Consider the following 16,065-nt stretch of genomic DNA (forward strand, 5'->3'; position numbering starts at 1 on the left):
GATGATTCAAAGAGAGCCTAACTACCAAAGTACTACTGCTACTCGGTTACTTCTACTTGGTAGTACTTCCTGAGTGTTTGATACCAACTTAGAATTAAAGAGAAAAACGCAAACGAATCGAATCATTCGAGCCCACTTTTATCGTCCAATCGGCTGCCAGCCATTGCTCTCTCCTCCGCCCCTTCTGCTCTGCCTGCAAGCCTATTGGTGCTTGGCTTCTTGTCCTGCGTCTCAAGTTGGCTGTCATTGGTCACATCTGGTATGAGGTTGCCATGGTAACCGTTCCCCAATTAATGAAGCCCCTCAGCGTGGACGCGTGAGTTCAAACAAACAAACAAACAAACAAACAAACAAACAAACAAAAACAACCAAAAACAGCGTGAAGAATTTCCGAGCAGTTCGGAGTCAACCGAAGTCCCGTCTCCTGTGCTGCGGCCAGTTTTCCTTCTGCGCATGCCCAGACTCCACTAGTGACACCCTGTTCCTCTGGCTAATTGTCCCTCGCCGGGTGCCGTCTTTCCTGATGTGGGTGTGGATGACTGTACAAATAATAATGGAGCAGAAGCGACACTAATATCCGTCTTACAAGTTAGGAACCCAGTTCTACCAGCGCGGACGAACCCTCCTCGAGTCCCCGGCGGTCAACCGTAGCTGGGATGCTGTGTCAGGATGGGAAACATTTTTGGAAGAAAGAAACAAAGTCGAGTGACAGAGCAGGACAGAGCGATTCTGGTGAGCGTCGTTAGCCGGCTAACTTATTAGCCTCGCGCTGCCCTGTCGCTAAAACGAGTGGACATGAACTGCTTCAGAAACGAGGCGAATTCAATAACCGTGGGCCCGCCGTCGCACACACCAGCTCAGACAACACGGTTGTGTAATATGAGCACTACAGAGGAGCCCCTTTTCAATTCAGCACCAATTTAAATAAATTTGTGAAGCTGTAAGCCGATGAAACTGCTTGTTTGTCTCCTCGGTAATTAGCATTTGGAATGGTGGTCACTTTACAAGCTTCCGGCTGATGTCGCTTGTCAGAGTGCGTTTCTACGCGTTCCTGGCAGTTTTTAGTCTGAGACTTCTACTGCTAAAGTTGTCGCTGCAGTGCGTGGTGTTGTTATGGGCACTGGTTGGACTCTCACCCTGTCACTCCGTCCCGTCCCTGCAGCAACTGAAACAGCAGAGGGATAAGCTCAGGCAGTACCAGAAGAGGATCAGCCTGCAGCTGGAGAAGGAGCGGCTCCTGGCCAAGCAGCTGCTGAGGGATGGCAAGAAAGAGTGAGTTCAGACGCACCCACTCGGTGTCCTTTGACCCCAAAGTCCTGTTTTTTGATCAGTTTGAGCGTTCGTTGGCGACGTGACGTCAGCCCTGCTCAGACCAGGAGGCGGGCTGCCGTGTGACGTTTCCCTATCAACAGTCAGTCATAGGAGTCATAAAATCTTTCCTTCGGATCATGATCGAGCAGCACGGACCTTCCTCCTCTGAGCTGTGCGCTAGGCGCTGAAGCAGGAAGGGTCAAAGGTCAGTGCTGCCGTCTGTGAGATGATGTAAGCAGCCACGACTGACCGGGACTGCTGCTCTTTTCTTCGCCGCATCACAACGGAGATGGATGTTGCCTCCTTGATGATGCTGGAAGTCGCAAGTAGAAGGGATAAGCGGCATAATCCCCAAACGTAGCTAAGTGTTGGGGCGCCAGGCACCCACGGGTGCCTCAGATCTGACGGGGCAGGTGAGGGCAGCTGAATTTGGCTTCAGTTTTGTAGGGAACTGACAAATCGACTCTGTCAACAGCAAAGCCCTCCTGCTGCTGAAGAAGAAACGCTATCGAGACCAACTTCTAGACAAGGCAGAGAACCAGATCAGCAACCTGGAGCAGATGGTGAGTTGTGATGTCATCACTGTGGTGCACAGAGACAGAGCGGAAGCAGGAAAGTGACCTTTGACCCCTCCTCTGTTCTGTTTCAGGTTCAGGACCTGGAGTTTGCCCAGATTGAGAAGAACGTCCTTGACGGGCTGAAAGTTGGAAATGAATGTCTGAAGAAAATGCATGAGGTTTGGCGACGGCGAGGCTCCGCCTGTGAAACGCAAGCTGACGATGAACTCGATTGATTCTGACTGACCTTCTCTCCCCCGCCAGGTGATGTCGGTGGAGGAGGTGGAGCGAATCATGGATGAAACTCAAGACGCCATCGAGTACCAGAGGGTCAGTCCTCCGCTGCTCATCAGAAAGCTCCCATATTTATTCCTGCCTTGCAGCAGCGAGAGTTTATTCCTTATATTTGAATTGCGGGTCATTTTAAAACTATTGTGTCTTGCCTGATGGAAGACTGGAGGCCTCCTGGGCGGCGGGAACGTTCCTGGGTGGCGGGAATGTTCCTGGACGCCAAACGTCTGTGTGACCAGCTGTTCAGAGATCAGCTGGTTTCCCACCTCTCTGATTGGAAGCTGTTTTTCCTCCGCAGCAAATAGACGAGATGCTGGCTGGGAACTTATCACAGGAAGATGAAGATGCTTGTCTGGCCGAGCTGGAGGCCATCACTCAGGTTAGTCCGCCGCTGCATGACGGCGCACTCAGGACACGCCCTCCTTGTACTTTCTTTATGTTCATTCAGGTTTGGCGAGGGAAGGAAAATGGCTTTTCATCTTTTTACATTTGAGCAACCTTGTGTTTGTATTTTTAATCCGTCTGTGTTTAACCGTGACCAGTCTCGTTGTCATGGCGATTGAGCTGCTCTTAACTGATCAGCTCTTTTTTTTTTTTTAAACCACCTCAGGGAGACTTCGAGCTTCCTGACGTACCCTCAGACGAGCTCCCAGAAGTCCCCGAGGCCTCAGAGGAGAAACCAGGTTTGTTCCCTGTCTTCTGCCCCCTGCCCGTCGCTGTGATTCTTGGAGCCCCGGGGGCGTTTGCTCGCTGGCCTCCCCTCATGGCTCCGCCCCTGTAAATGAACCCGTGGCTGCAGCCTCATGCTAACTTGCAGAAAAGGATCCTAATAATCAGCAAATTTAAGTTCTGTATCTGCTGGTTCTTTCAATCTGTGGAATTGTCATTAAAGTTAGCATAAGTCAGAGTGGCGCCTCCCCTGTGCGTGAGGGCGTTCCTGGCTTAACTATCTTAGAAGCCATCTTGGCCCCGCCGTCCCTGCAGTCTTCGTGAGCGTGTGACTTCTTCTGTTCCAGCGAGGGAGCGTCCGAGGCAGAAACCTCAACGGGAGCTGCTGGCGGCGTAGCAACACGACGGTGCTGCCTGGGCGGACTCACCGGTGGCTAGACCTTCTCTCCACTCTGCTCCCATCCTTCGTACTCCAAGTTTTTCCTGCGGGGGCACTCTGAGATCCTGCCCCCCCCCTCAGCTGTCGTCCGCTGCAGCTTGAAGGAACGATTCAACAGAAAAACACTGATTTGACCCCTGAACCCTGTGAGCTCATCTAACCTTTCTTTTACTAGCTTGTCATTGCAGACATTAACTGAAGCGACTAACACGCCTGCACTGTGGGGTTCTGTCCCTGCCCGCTCTGACCAGTGGGATTTGTAGTTCATACGGCGTCTTGTATTTAAAATTGCCAGTTTGAGTGTACAACGTAGTACAACTGTGCCATGAGTACCAGGCTTGGATGGCTCCAAGGTATTACCTCGGATTCTCTCTGCTGAGACGCTGCAGTTGACCAGCAGAGGTCAGTGTCTACCGCTGGGACGGACGGGGGGGCATTAGAGGACTGGTGGGGTTCAGTTCCAGGGGTGAAGGCGTGGAGCTAGGGTTCCGTTAGCCGGTGCTCGTCGGAGCAGCCTAACCCACGACGAACCTTCAAACTACAACTTAAATCACCGTCCGCCTCCCTCGCACTCACAGAACCCAACAGGACAACGGTTCAGTTCAGTTCTAGAAGCTATGAAATCAAGAGCCAGGAGATGCGGCGTTAGCCTTTAAAGGGACAGTTCACCCAAATTACAAAAACACAGCCACAGTTTGATGATGTCATGTCTGGATTTAGTTAAGTTCCAGATTTCTAGGCAAGTCCTGCCTCTGGGCAGCCATCTTTGTACCCCTTCTGGACAATCCGAAGCAGTGTGGAGGTTCATACCTGCACTTTTAATTAGTACTATTATTATTATTATTATTATTATTATTATTATTACAGGTTTAAAACGTCTTTCTCCTCGGTTGTACTTGGTGTGGTGCTGTTTGACGGAGGAACCTCTGGAGTATTTCTGAAGTTCTTGTGTGATGTGATGAAGAATTGGGCCTGTATGAAGTCTGGTACCTGGCCGGTGCTGCGGCGCCAGCGGCCGCTCCGACTCAGCAGAGGAGGGATGTGACGCGCTGGCTGGCGTTCCAGCCTCTGTGTCGCAGAGACGACGCAGACCCACGGCATGGCTAGTCGACCAGTGGCCAGATCAGAGCGTTTTACCGCTGGAGATCAACTCTGGTGAACAAACACTGAGACTCCCAAGGTAACAAAGCACCAAGCCGCTGGAAGCAGAACGCTAACTCAGCCGCCTGGGTCACGTTAGCTCTCTACTGAGTGCACGACACCGCGGAGCTGCAACGTCACGGCGTCCTCGGAAACCTCTGCCGTCTCATTTTACCACTTGTCAGCATCCGGCGTTTTCAAGCCATATTAAAAGCTTTGACATTCTCCAGGGTGGCACTTCTGCTGGCGTGACTCACTCCTGCGTCACTGGTCCACGCCGGATAAGTGGTCTGTCTCCCTGCGACCACAGCAGCCTCTCTGCAAGTGGGAAGTATTTTCTGCTGACGTCCTAAAATCCTCCTTCTGTACTTCTCTCGTAATTTGGGTGAACTGACCGGAATTTTTAAAATGCTAAAAGGTTTGTTTTTGTTTGTTTGTTTTTTTTGTCCTCTTCCGGTCACAGTAGCAGCCTTGTCCACCTCGGCCGACCCAGCTGGCGAGTTCTACGAGCTCTTTGACCCAATCTGGAAGTTGCTCTCCGGCATCTGTTTCATTTCTCTCTCTGTCTGACCCCCTTTTCAGCAGCTTAACTAATCTAATTCTCTGCCTCCCCTTGTGGATTAGCTTGACTGTCATTGGAGAAAGGGCTAATCATATCGGCTGTGGGCTTACCTGTGACGCCCAGACAACAGTTGCTAATCTCGTCAGGCTAATCCCCGACGCTACTCGGATACCTACCCACTGTGTGATGTCGAGGGGCTTGTAATTATTTTCCTGTGCTCGTCGCACTCACGTTCACTCGTGAAGGTTTTTTTTGTTAAACTGCCACCAGGAGATCCATTGGTAATCCAGCTGATGACCACCTCGCCTCACGCAGTCTGCAAACGTCGTCTCACTTCCTCGGCATCAAACATCTGGGAAATTGTACCTCCCTGTACATTCTTTTTACAATAAAAGTGTTTGTGTTTTTTTTAATCCTCATCTGTTGTTCTTCCTGTGATTGAACACAAGGTGGCAGCAGGCGACTGAAGGGTGGGAGGTTCGACTTGAGTTGGTTTATAAACTACATGTTAGCTGCATGTCAGTCATGACCGCAGTGTTTGACTTCCTGCTGGGAAATGTAGTCAATAAGGGCTTCATAGTCTGATAACACTGCCAGTGCAGGTTTGGGGGTCAAAGGTTCAAACATCTGCAGGAATGTTGTAGAATTACCTGCCAGAAACTCAGGTGTCTGTAGTAATACAACTTACTCCCCAGTAAATGTGGTATTAAAACAACCAATCACTGGAATGTTCTTGGAAGTAAACTGCGAGCCTGTCAGTGGGAGGGGGGAGGAGGAGTTGGACCTCCAGGGTCTGGACGTGACTCAGCTGAGTCCTGTCAATCACACGTGATGCTGTCTGCTGAAGCCAAGGCAGCTGAAAGTGTTAAGTTGAGCTTTGACCTCCTTTGCTGGGCGGAAGCAGCCGAGCTCGTTCGGGTTCAGGCAGCAACGCGTCCTGCTGAGAGCTGAGGAACAAACCAGGGCTGAGGACAGGTGGACGCTGGCCGTGAGGTCTGCTGAGCCACGGGTGAACTCGGTTTATTGAGGTCATGGCTGCACTCTGTGACCTTCAAACACCTAACAGAAGCGTACCTTGAGATTCTGGCAGACCTCGCCGTGCACGCTTGATTTACCCAGGAATGACGTTGTAGCTATGAAAGTATCTCAGTCATGTTACTGGTGGTTTGTGTGAATCAGGCTACCAAACGCCGCACGTTCAAACTCCTCAGCATTCACCCTCAACGCTTTCCCCTGAACAAAGCCTGCGTGAGCCAGGAGCAGCCTGACTCGGAGGCTTTGTTGAGTTCCCTGCATCCACTTCAGCGTGATGGGCTGAATGAAGCGTCTCTGGTCGGCAGCTGACGGCGCGTTACAAGCCCGCCGGAGCCGCGTGGGAGTGGGCGGCGCTCACAGACCAGAAACTTGAATGTCAGAGCGCCACGCTGATGACTCACGTACGTGGAGGGAGGAGGAGGATGGAGGGCGGATCGGCTGTGAATGGATGCGTCCTTGGTGTGTGTGTGTGTGTGCGTGTGTGCGCTGCCCACCTGACTAACACCTCCACTGTCATCAGAACAAGCTAAAGCCGTTAAGTCACGTGTTGTTTGAGACAAGTTGTTTCTATGCGTCAATACCTGTAACAGCCAGAGGTCAAAGGTCAGGTGACTATCATCTCACCTGATATCACAGGAATTCATTGAGGTCTTTTTATTCATTTATTTTCAAATTTGGCTTAAACGTCCAGAAGGATGAGCTTAAGGGTTTGGTGTTCAAGGGTCAAAGGTCACCTCAAATGCATGTGATATGTGTCCCTCTCTCATTAATGCAGTATCTCAGAAACTTCAGCTGCCCAACATGGGGTCCACGGGCCAAAACTGGCCAACCACAAGGTTCAATGTGGACCATCAGTTGACAAAATATTGAAGAATAAGTTTAAACAAAACACGTGATGTGAATCACTGTCACTAAAATGTCTCGTTTTAATTTGTTGTGGTAAAAGCTCCAATATTTACCTATAAATGTTTGATTCATTTTTAAAAAAGGGAACATGTATCTTCTTTTAATTTTACATTTTAACTACATATCGTGTTAAGGTTCAAGTCTGGGCTCCCCTGTCCTCAAGAGGCTTTTTGGAGTTTGGCTCAAACGTCTACATGAACTGGAAAGATGTTGGAGGTCGAAGGTCACTGAGGCAGGCACGCATCATTAAGGTGTGGAACCTCCACATGGTATTTGTAGTACTAATTTCACGCGCTCCAGAGATGCGTGGGCTTCCCAACCCACCATGCTGGATGCTGACATGCAGGAGCGCGTGGTTCCGTCCCACTCAGGCCCGCCAGAGCCCACTGAGCCTCAAGGACGCGGAGCAGCTCAGCGATGCTGTCAGCCGTGAACAACCGAACGTCTGTGGGACCGTAGATCTGCTGGGCCGTTACATCATTGAAAGCCTGGCGAGGAACCGCGGTCGTTTTTTGGGGAGATGCAGAGATGCGCCGTCAGCTCCTCTCAATGACTGGAGCAGAGGCGGGGCAGGACGTAGAGCAGGAGGCATGGTTTGTCTAAATGTTATGATGCATTCAGAGACCCAGTGAAAGGCGTTTGAAATCCCAGGCTTCAATCTTTGTTTTTTTTTTTGTGAACTGATCAATTATTTACTTGTGGAAAAAAAATCCAATCCAATTTAGAACTTTACTGTCATTATGATAATCAGCTTACTAATCACCTGCTCTCATAACATGGAAGTATAAAACAATGCCATAATATTCTACTTGTGGTTCAGTCAATTTTCTTATTGTATATCTATAACCAAGATAAGAAATTTAATTTTTTATGTACAGGTGTACAATGATCTGCAAGTGGTAAAAATCTGTCCTGATTGTAACTAACTTGCCAGGTTGATTAACTTGTTATCGGAAGGATAGCGGCATGACAAAGGTGTTGCTCTCAGCGTCCGTACACTGACATTAGAATGAGCCCTAAGCCTGGAAATAAGTTAGCATTGTTGAGCGTCCGTTAGCTCGTCTTCATGTCAATGGGATATCAGTGAAATGCCTGAAATAAAGCCTGTGGTTCAACTGACCCTGATATACTTTTATGTTTTGTTAAACAGAATACCACCCATAGGTGAATACCACCCATAGGTGAATACCACCCATAGGTGAATACCAGCCATAGGTAAATACCACACATAGGTAAATACCACCGATCATTTCAAAATGTCTACGCGTCATTAAAACAGAGGCTGCTAACAAATAACTAAACTAAACCGCAAACATCAAAACAGAGTGAAGCTAGCTGTGGTGCGGATGACATTAACGTCATAGGCTAACGTTGATGCCATAGGCTAACAATAATGACATAGGCTAACGTTGATGCCATAGGCTAACAATAATGACATAGGCTCACGTTGATGCCATAGGCTAACAATAATGACATAGGCTAACGTTAATGCCATAGGCTAACAATAATGCCATAGGCTAATGTTAAGTATGTAGCTAACTAATGTTAGGAATGAAAAAACCCATGTAATCTGAACTTTCTTTTCAGTAACCATTGCGAAAAATTTACTCTTGCTCCTGGAAACAAAGGAGATGATAACTTCCTGTTGGACGACAAAAATATCTCATCCTCACATTCACTTCGCTGAGTGAAGGCTTTAAAAATGTATCGACAAGCACAAGGCTTCTATAGTATCTACCGACAATTTAAAATAATATCTAGTGTCTGGAAACGGTCCTTAAATATGACTCAAATGCTGTTTGCCGGGAGATTTTATCCTTTATTAAACTAACCAGACCGTAGAATTTGCATTGTGTCACTAGACAGGCTCTTCAGGTGGAGTTCTCTGATTTCCCACTGCACCTGAAGAGAGCACCGCCCCTCCGAGTGAGTCCGCCTCTGCGCTCACACCGACCGAGCAGCGCCGCCCGCCTGAGAGGTTGCGTGGGGAGCCGCTGTGGGCGCAGCGCAGGACTTTCCTATAAAAGCCGGGATCCCGCGGTCAGACGTGCTCGTCACCGGCAGACCGGATCCGCCGCAGCTCGGAGATTCTTCCCAGCCTCATCCAGAGGACATCTTGGTCTATGGTTCTGACTGACGCTCCTACAAGGATGTCCCGGACCGACGAGGTGCACCGTATAACGGAGAATGTCTACAAGGTAAGAGGACGCGAGGATAGCGGGGTGGGGGGCAAGGGAGCGGGGGGTTCGCGGACCGCAGACACCTGCTGCACTGGCGGGAGATGACGGGCAGCGGGGGGACCTGGACTCGCTGACCGCCCCGGAGGTGTTTGGAGACACCGGGGACGCCGAGTCGCGAGCACGCTTCCACACCGGGACTGAAAACTTCGAAGACAAATCGAAAGGACGCGAGAAAGCGTCTCAAGTTCCGGTGTCGCCTTTAAGTGGCTTTGTAACACCAGTAAAAGTACCGACTGGTTCCGATTCGGCTCAGGAGATTCTGAAGGTGCCCACGGTGCCCCCTGGTTCGTGGGTCGGTGCCAGGGTCGCACCGGGTGCCAGGGTTCCCCACCTTTTTCGGACTACTTTGGTTCACGTTAGACTGGGAGAAAGAAAAAAAACAAGTCGATGTGGGCTTAAAAAACCTGACGTGGGTGGTGGAGAGTCCACGCGCGTTTAGATGATAATTCATGAATTGATGATTGTTGGAGTTTCTGGCAAAATAAATGTTGGATTGTGGTTTTGAGGAGCTTTGGACTGAAGTCGACACCCGTACACCAGACTCTGGTTCAGCTACTGGTTGTGTGTCCCTGAGCCAGGACATTGATCATGTCACATGATCATGAGGATCTTGATGAAGGAAAGTCGTCCTCGTCTGGGGGGGGGGGGACGTCTGCTGACGAGGAGCCTGAGGAGCTCCCTGAGATCCGGAGGTTTCTGGAGGACTCAGACCACCCTGCCTCCTCGCTAAAACCTGAGAGGCGGGAGGTGACAAACACCCCGTCATTGTTGCTGTCATAACAACGAGGTGGTGGTGGAGGTGGTGGACCAGGACCAGGACCAGGACCAGGAGTTTTCCTGAATGTGTCCGGCTTCAGGGCAGGAGAGGGTGGATGGGAGTCTGGAGACTGACCTGAAACAGCGGCGCTCTGTTTCTCCTGCAAGGGCTCAAACTAACAAGGCGTCCGACCCGTGGGAGGGTTCTGGGGATCATGGAGCTTTAGAGATTCCTCCCAGGAGCAGGAGGGGGAGGGAGGGGGAGGGAGGGGGAGGGAGGGGGAGAGTCTTGTTATACAACCTTGTTGTGTGGGGTAATGAATGAGCGCGGAGGAGAGATGGAGAGAAGGAGTAACCCTCCTGATTTAGTCTCTCCAACAGCGGCTGGTTGTAGGTGGCGATGAGCACCGTCAGGGTTCTGACATGTTCCTGCTGACTTGATGGATGGTTCTGAGTTAGCATTGATGGGAGGTTTCGTGGTCGATCACACCCCCTAGTGTTCAACGCAAGGAAATGTATTCCTGGGAGGATGGGTTGAAGCGCCATCTGTCCAGCCCGGCGTTGAGAGGTTAACCTTGGTGGATTCTCACCATGGAATATTCACGTAGATCGTGGCAGACATAGCAATAGCCTGTTAGCATGCCTTTTGTTAGTTTGCTCTCCATAGTCAAAAGATCACATTTCGCAACATCCGTGAGGCAAACACCTGTGAAAAACCGGGTGAATAAAGCAGTTTTAAAAGTAGGGAGTAGCCCATTAGCTTAAACGTAGCCCGTTAGCTTGTTTTTGCTAGCACGCAGTCTCTGCAAATGTTCGGTTATTTCAACGTACACAAAACAAAACTGGACTGCCAAGTAAAGCAGCTTTCGTTAAAAAAAAACAAAAGCAACAACCAACTAATAAAAAACGTTGGAGATCCTGGACGTTCACGAAGGGGGGTGAGACCGGGGCGCTACGGCCGGGCTCCGAAACCATGCCACATCCTGACGTGCCAGATTAGACTGATATTGATGATGATATTATGAGTGGTCAGAAGTGGGAAGCAGGGCGATGACGAGGTGGATGAAAATGCCATCCTGCAGAAATGCAGCAGCGTGTGTGTGTGTGTGTGTGTGTTTGGGGGGGTTCTTCCTGTCACCAGCAGGCTGCATCATTACGGAGGCAGCAGGGGAACCGCTTCGACCCGCTGATGGTGCTGCAGCGGCGACTTCTCCTGGGGAGACTGTGAGCTGATTCAATAAAGCAGGGGCAGAGAAACCATCAGGCGTTTATTAATTCATTAAAGGTGATGAAGATGAAGAGAGCAGGAGGTGCCGGCGTCCATTAGACGGCACTCCAGACTGAAGGAGACAAGCCAATCATCAGAGACTCAGGAGATGGAGATGATGATGTCACAGCTCCTCCTCATGTCTATCAAAGCGTGTCTGATATTTAGCTTAAAAAGAACCGAAGGTCAAATAGCCCTCGACAAACTGATTGATTGTTGCGGCAAGCGCCCGGGTTTTGTGTTTCCTGTCATCGGAGCCAAATATTCTGATGGGTGGGGTGCTTGGGGGTTGTTCTGGGACTGGGAGGAGCTGCAGGGGAAACATGGCGGCCAGTTCTCCACGGCTGGCACACGCGGCTGTCGTCTGCGAATGAGTTGCGTGATCATTGTGAGGACGTTCATAGCCTTTCAACCACGTGACCGTGTGTTTCTCCTGCCGTCCGCAGCCACGCAGAGTCTTGACCCTCCGGGGGAAAAAAGTTTTGGCCCCCAGTGACTTAGCAGCTATGCTGTGATGTCACTTCCTGGACTAAAAAGGGGGCGGGGTTGAGTTCTGCTAGTGATCCAGTCCCAGCTGTTTGGTGACTAAAAAGGAAGCCTGATGGCGTAAATCAGAGGAAGTAAGAGCAGCAGAGTTTTAGCTCTCTTGGAGGGAAGCGTGGCGATGTTTGAGGAGCGAGGAGAGGCACCAACATCCCTGCCCTGCTGAATGTAAATTCTGGATGACTCACACACTGTGTGTGTGTGTGTGTGTGTGTGTGTGTGTGCGCGTGTGTGTGGGCAGTGTCTCACCACAGTTTCGTACTGTACTGTCGATCGGCTGTCACTGTTCCACCTCTGATATGTCATCATCCCACGTCAGAACTCTCGCTGAGACCTTCCCAGACGGGTTCACCGGTGCGCGTGTGTGTGTGTGTGTGTTCCTCACTGACATCGACTGTGTTCCCTCCGGTTGTTGTGGTGGTTAAACAAACACCATCTGTATGTTTTTGGAGGAGACAAGCGCCCCACCGCTGCTGCCGTCGTCTCTGTTTACTGAATAACCCCTACCTGATGGTGTTTGGTGGGTTGGGAGGATGGTGGAGGCCCGCTGATTGACTGATCGATTGATTTGAGTGTTTCCAGCTACCAGATGTCGTCTCTCATACGACATCGGAGTCTGGGAGTCCGGGAGTCTGGACGCCGGCTCGCTGGTGGCGCTCGGCTCCTCGGGCAGACGAGAGCTGCGAGTCGTCTGGTGTGCGAAGGAGGTGGAAAACGCTGCTCTGCTGTGACCGCTCTCACACTCGGAGCCTCGTAGGTGAGCTCGTAGGTGTGCCGTTGTCTGTGGTTGTCGGCTGAAAGCTCGCCACGCCGTGGACCCGCGACACAACGGCTTCCTCCAAGCTGAATGATTCCAACTGGAGCAAACACACCCGGACGTGAGGAGGCCTCAGCTGGTGCTGCTGGCGTCATCGACCCAGGTAGCAGTGCTGTTTGTTGAAGTCGCACTGATTACATTCTGAATTCTTGGCTTTGATTTGGTTTGATTATTGCAGAGCGGCTGCGACGCGCTTCTGCCGGGGTCATGTTCTACTGCTGGTTGCGATAAACATCACTGGGAATCCAATGAAATGAAGCCTTCATCTGTTGGTAACGAGCCAGTCTGGGTGTTTCTTTACAAAGGTCGGGTTCATAAATGGAACGTGAGGGTAGCTGAGAAGCTCCTCACCAGTTGGACTGTAAATCCCTGAATATGGTCACGTTTTCAAGTCCAACATCTACAAATCCCAACGTTCCCGTCTCAAAGGAGCAATGCTACGGAACACCTAATCCCACAGTCACAGCGTCTGCTTCCCCTCTGGGGGCTTCATCCCATACTGGAGAACAAGCATACTGGGGTGTGTGTGTGTGTGTGTGTGTGTGTGTGTGTGTGTGTGTGTGTGTGAGTGATCTGAACTGATTCTGATCTATTATCCCGATGGTTGTGCTGCTGCAGGTAAGATGGAGTGCAGCAGTGGAGGGAAGGAGGGAGGCTGGAGGAGTGTTTGTCTTCCTCCCCTCTCATCTGTGGTGTCACGGCGGTGGCGGAGCTTCTGTTTGAGGTCATTTGAGGTGAGCGAGCCTCCAGCCTGCCCCCTCACGTGCAGACGCTCATCCTGGATGCGAAAGCTCCACAAAGGCCTGTGCTGATTTCTATCCCCTGATGAGTCACTCAGCTTCCATCGGAGAACGCCGTTCCCCCTGCCGCCACTGTCTGCCAGTGTTTTCAGGTGCATGATTGCGTTATGTAAGAGACAGAGGTTCTCCAGGCACGCGGGTCAAACGTCAGAAGCGTGACTTATTCCTCCCCCCAGTAGGAAGCAGTCAGGAAGCAAATGCAGTACTGTGCCTCCCTGAGTACTGAGTTCATCAGAGTACTGGAAATCGCTGGAACAGCTGAGTCAGAACGTGGCCCCCTGCTGACTGGGACGTGATCGGGTTGGTATCGCGTGACGATCGATATGCGGGCAGGAACATTGATACGGTATGTTGTGATGTGTTGCTGCACATCCTGACATGACCTCCTCATGTGGGGGCGAATCCTTCTGAAAGCGGCGCTGGTACCGCCGGACCAGCCTCTCAGTTTTAGTAGCAGAACCGTCTCCCGACGTGGCAGCTTGTTCCTCCGGCTTCTATCAGGCGTACATCTACTGCGAGGTGGCGAGCTCTTCGTTACATCACTGTCTCTGCATCAGGAGGGTATTTGTGGGGGAGCTGACAGCTGGACTCTAACTCAACATCCGGCAGGCGTCCGCTCCTCACAGGTGCGGTGTCTCCTTTGGGATTCACCAACTGCTGCGCCTCAGAGCTGTCATACCACATACATTTCTGCATCTGCTGCGTGCGTGCGGCGCGTCAGCAGCCTTTAGATCATGGCTGCGTTATCTAACTGGAGCCGGAGGGAGGAGGGGAGCAGGAGGTTGGCAGTGGATGAAAGGAAACTTACTAGGACGGAGATCCAACGAGAGACGAACGATAGAGGAGGAATAACAGAGGAGGAGATGAGCGTGTTTGTTTCTGCCTCCAATTAAAGTCACATCAAGTCAAGGGAAGGAGAACGAGCAGCAAACATCTAAAACAAGCTGGAATGTGCAGATCAGCGGCTCGTCGTCGTAGGTTTGAGAATTTACTGTGATTTCATAGTCAGACACTTCCCTGCTCCCTCCACCTGGAACGTTGGTTTAAGCCCCGCCTCTAAAAGCCTGGTCTGTTGTGATTGGTCAGCTGAGTAACTATAGCCACCTCTAGATGGAAACCGTCGCTCACGTTGGGGCTAGCGAGCCGCGAACACGTCGACTCACTGAAGACTTGACTAGGACCTGGAGATCGATTCACGTGGTGACGCGTGTCAGCAGGATGCGTAGTCATTTACTCTGAAAGAGTTGGAGGTAAAGCTGTGTCCCGCCTCTACCCTGATGATCGTTACATCACACTATTTGACTTGTTACGTCCTAGTTCGTGTTTAAGAGCCAGCGAGCTCACGAGTGTGCCGGCGCTGCCGACGTTGTCGGCCATGATGGTCCTCTGCTGTCATCAATATCACAGGACTGACCTGGTAGGAGGGACAAGGAGCTCCAACGCCGCATTGTTTCATAGTTCATGCACAACAGAGCTATGCAGGCCTCCACCCCCCCCCCCGCATGGTGATATTTATGAATGAACGCCTGCACGTGCGAGGAGATTTGTTGCGTGCTCATTCATGTGTGTAAGACTCGGATGCGTCACTCTGATGCTTCATCAACCAGCGTGAGATGAAGTAAGATGGGCAGCTCTGCCATGGGGGGGGGGGGATTCCATCACTCCTATATATGGCAGTGTAACCCCCCCCCCACACACACACACACGCACTCTCCTCGGCTCCTGCATCTGTGGAATGGCGGGTGCTGACTCTGCCTCTGCCGGCAGATAAGAGCTCATCTGAAAGGGAAATTGGCTGAGTTCACACAGGCAGGCAGCAGAGAGACTCTGAGCGTCCGCCTCCTGAGGCCGACGCCGCGCTGAGGCTTTGGCAGCATGATTGTCACACTGGCTGAGCAGAAGCAAATCCGTTTCCTGGTAAACAGAAGGATGAGGGACAGCAGCACAGCTCTAGTGGACATCCCGTATAAACACGAGCTCAGCCGGGACGCGCTGGAGACCACGAGCAGTTCACTCCCTCAGTTTGGACGGTTTCCACCAGAGGTCCTGGGAATAAAAACACCTCCCTGTATCAGTCTGTGATAAAGCAGTGTGAACGGGAGGAATGTGGCTGTAACCAAAGAAACGGCTGCAGCAACTGAACATGAACTCGGACACACGAAGGCGTCCACCGCTCCGTTTCTCTGTGCTCGAGTGGCGTCGCTGAGAAAGGAACCAAAAGAAAGCAGGTTTCTGCTCGGCGACATGTTGACAGAGATGAAGCAGGTTGAGCCTCCTCAAAGTCATACTTCCCTTCAGGTACTCGCTAGTAGGTGTGGAGACAAGCTGATGGCCCTCTGTGTCGTGTAGACACGACGGCGTGTTGCATCAGAGTACTCCTGTGTAGCCATGTTACCTTGAACACCTGAAAACATCTTGTGGTGACAGTTGCTTCTCTGGCGTGTGAGAAGTGGCTTCCTGGTGGCAGGATCGGCAGAGGGGACGTGTTTCTGTCTCTTTAAGGACCCTTGTCCCCTACCCTCATCCCAACCATCAGAGTTGAGTACCTGCCCAGACCCGAACCAGACCCCAAAACCAAGTCCTGACCTTCAAACAGCGCTTTGAAATCATGAGGACCAGCCATGATGTCCTCACTGTGTGGGTTAATGTGTTCTGGTTCTCACTGTGTAACAAGTACACACACAAACTCTACATTCTAATGACAAGGAGGTCACCTTGACTGACTGGTTGCC

At 51.2% G+C, this 16,065-nt stretch overlaps 2 protein-coding genes across 8 annotated transcripts in view; both read left to right on the forward strand.

Moving 5' to 3' along the window:
- The first annotated feature begins 390 nt into the window (after positions 1-390).
- chmp6b (charged multivesicular body protein 6b) lies at positions 391-5,401 on the forward strand. Its single transcript, XM_086196056.1, has 8 exons — positions 391-732; positions 1,163-1,272; positions 1,787-1,874; positions 1,961-2,047; positions 2,133-2,198; positions 2,458-2,533; positions 2,765-2,842; positions 3,176-5,401. The coding sequence occupies exons 1-8, from the start codon at positions 670-672 to the stop codon at positions 3,223-3,225; spliced, it is 618 nt and encodes a 205-aa protein (XP_086052182.1). The 5' UTR covers positions 391-669; the 3' UTR covers positions 3,226-5,401.
- A 3,326-nt stretch (positions 5,402-8,727) lies between these two features.
- Positions 8,728-16,065, forward strand: part of baiap2b (BAR/IMD domain containing adaptor protein 2b) — a 57,936-nt gene continuing 50,598 nt past the window's right edge. For 5 of the 7 annotated variants that reach the window (XR_015111449.1, XM_086195014.1, XM_086195019.1 and 2 more), the window contains exon 1: positions 8,728-9,108. Coding sequence is in view for 6 of the 7 variants with exons in the window: in XM_086195014.1 (XP_086051140.1) it covers positions 9,034-9,108 (75 nt within the window). In the remaining variant the exon portion in view is untranslated. The remainder of the gene's footprint in view (positions 9,109-16,065) is intronic. The other 2 variants (XM_086195013.1, XM_086195018.1) reach the window with 2 other exon arrangements.

Source organism: Aulostomus chinensis, chromosome 23, assembly GCF_037954235.1.
Source record: "Aulostomus chinensis isolate RoL2024-O1b breed Wild chromosome 23, RoL_Achi_v1.0, whole genome shotgun sequence".
Taxonomy (NCBI): Eukaryota; Metazoa; Chordata; class Actinopteri; order Syngnathiformes; family Aulostomidae; genus Aulostomus; species Aulostomus chinensis.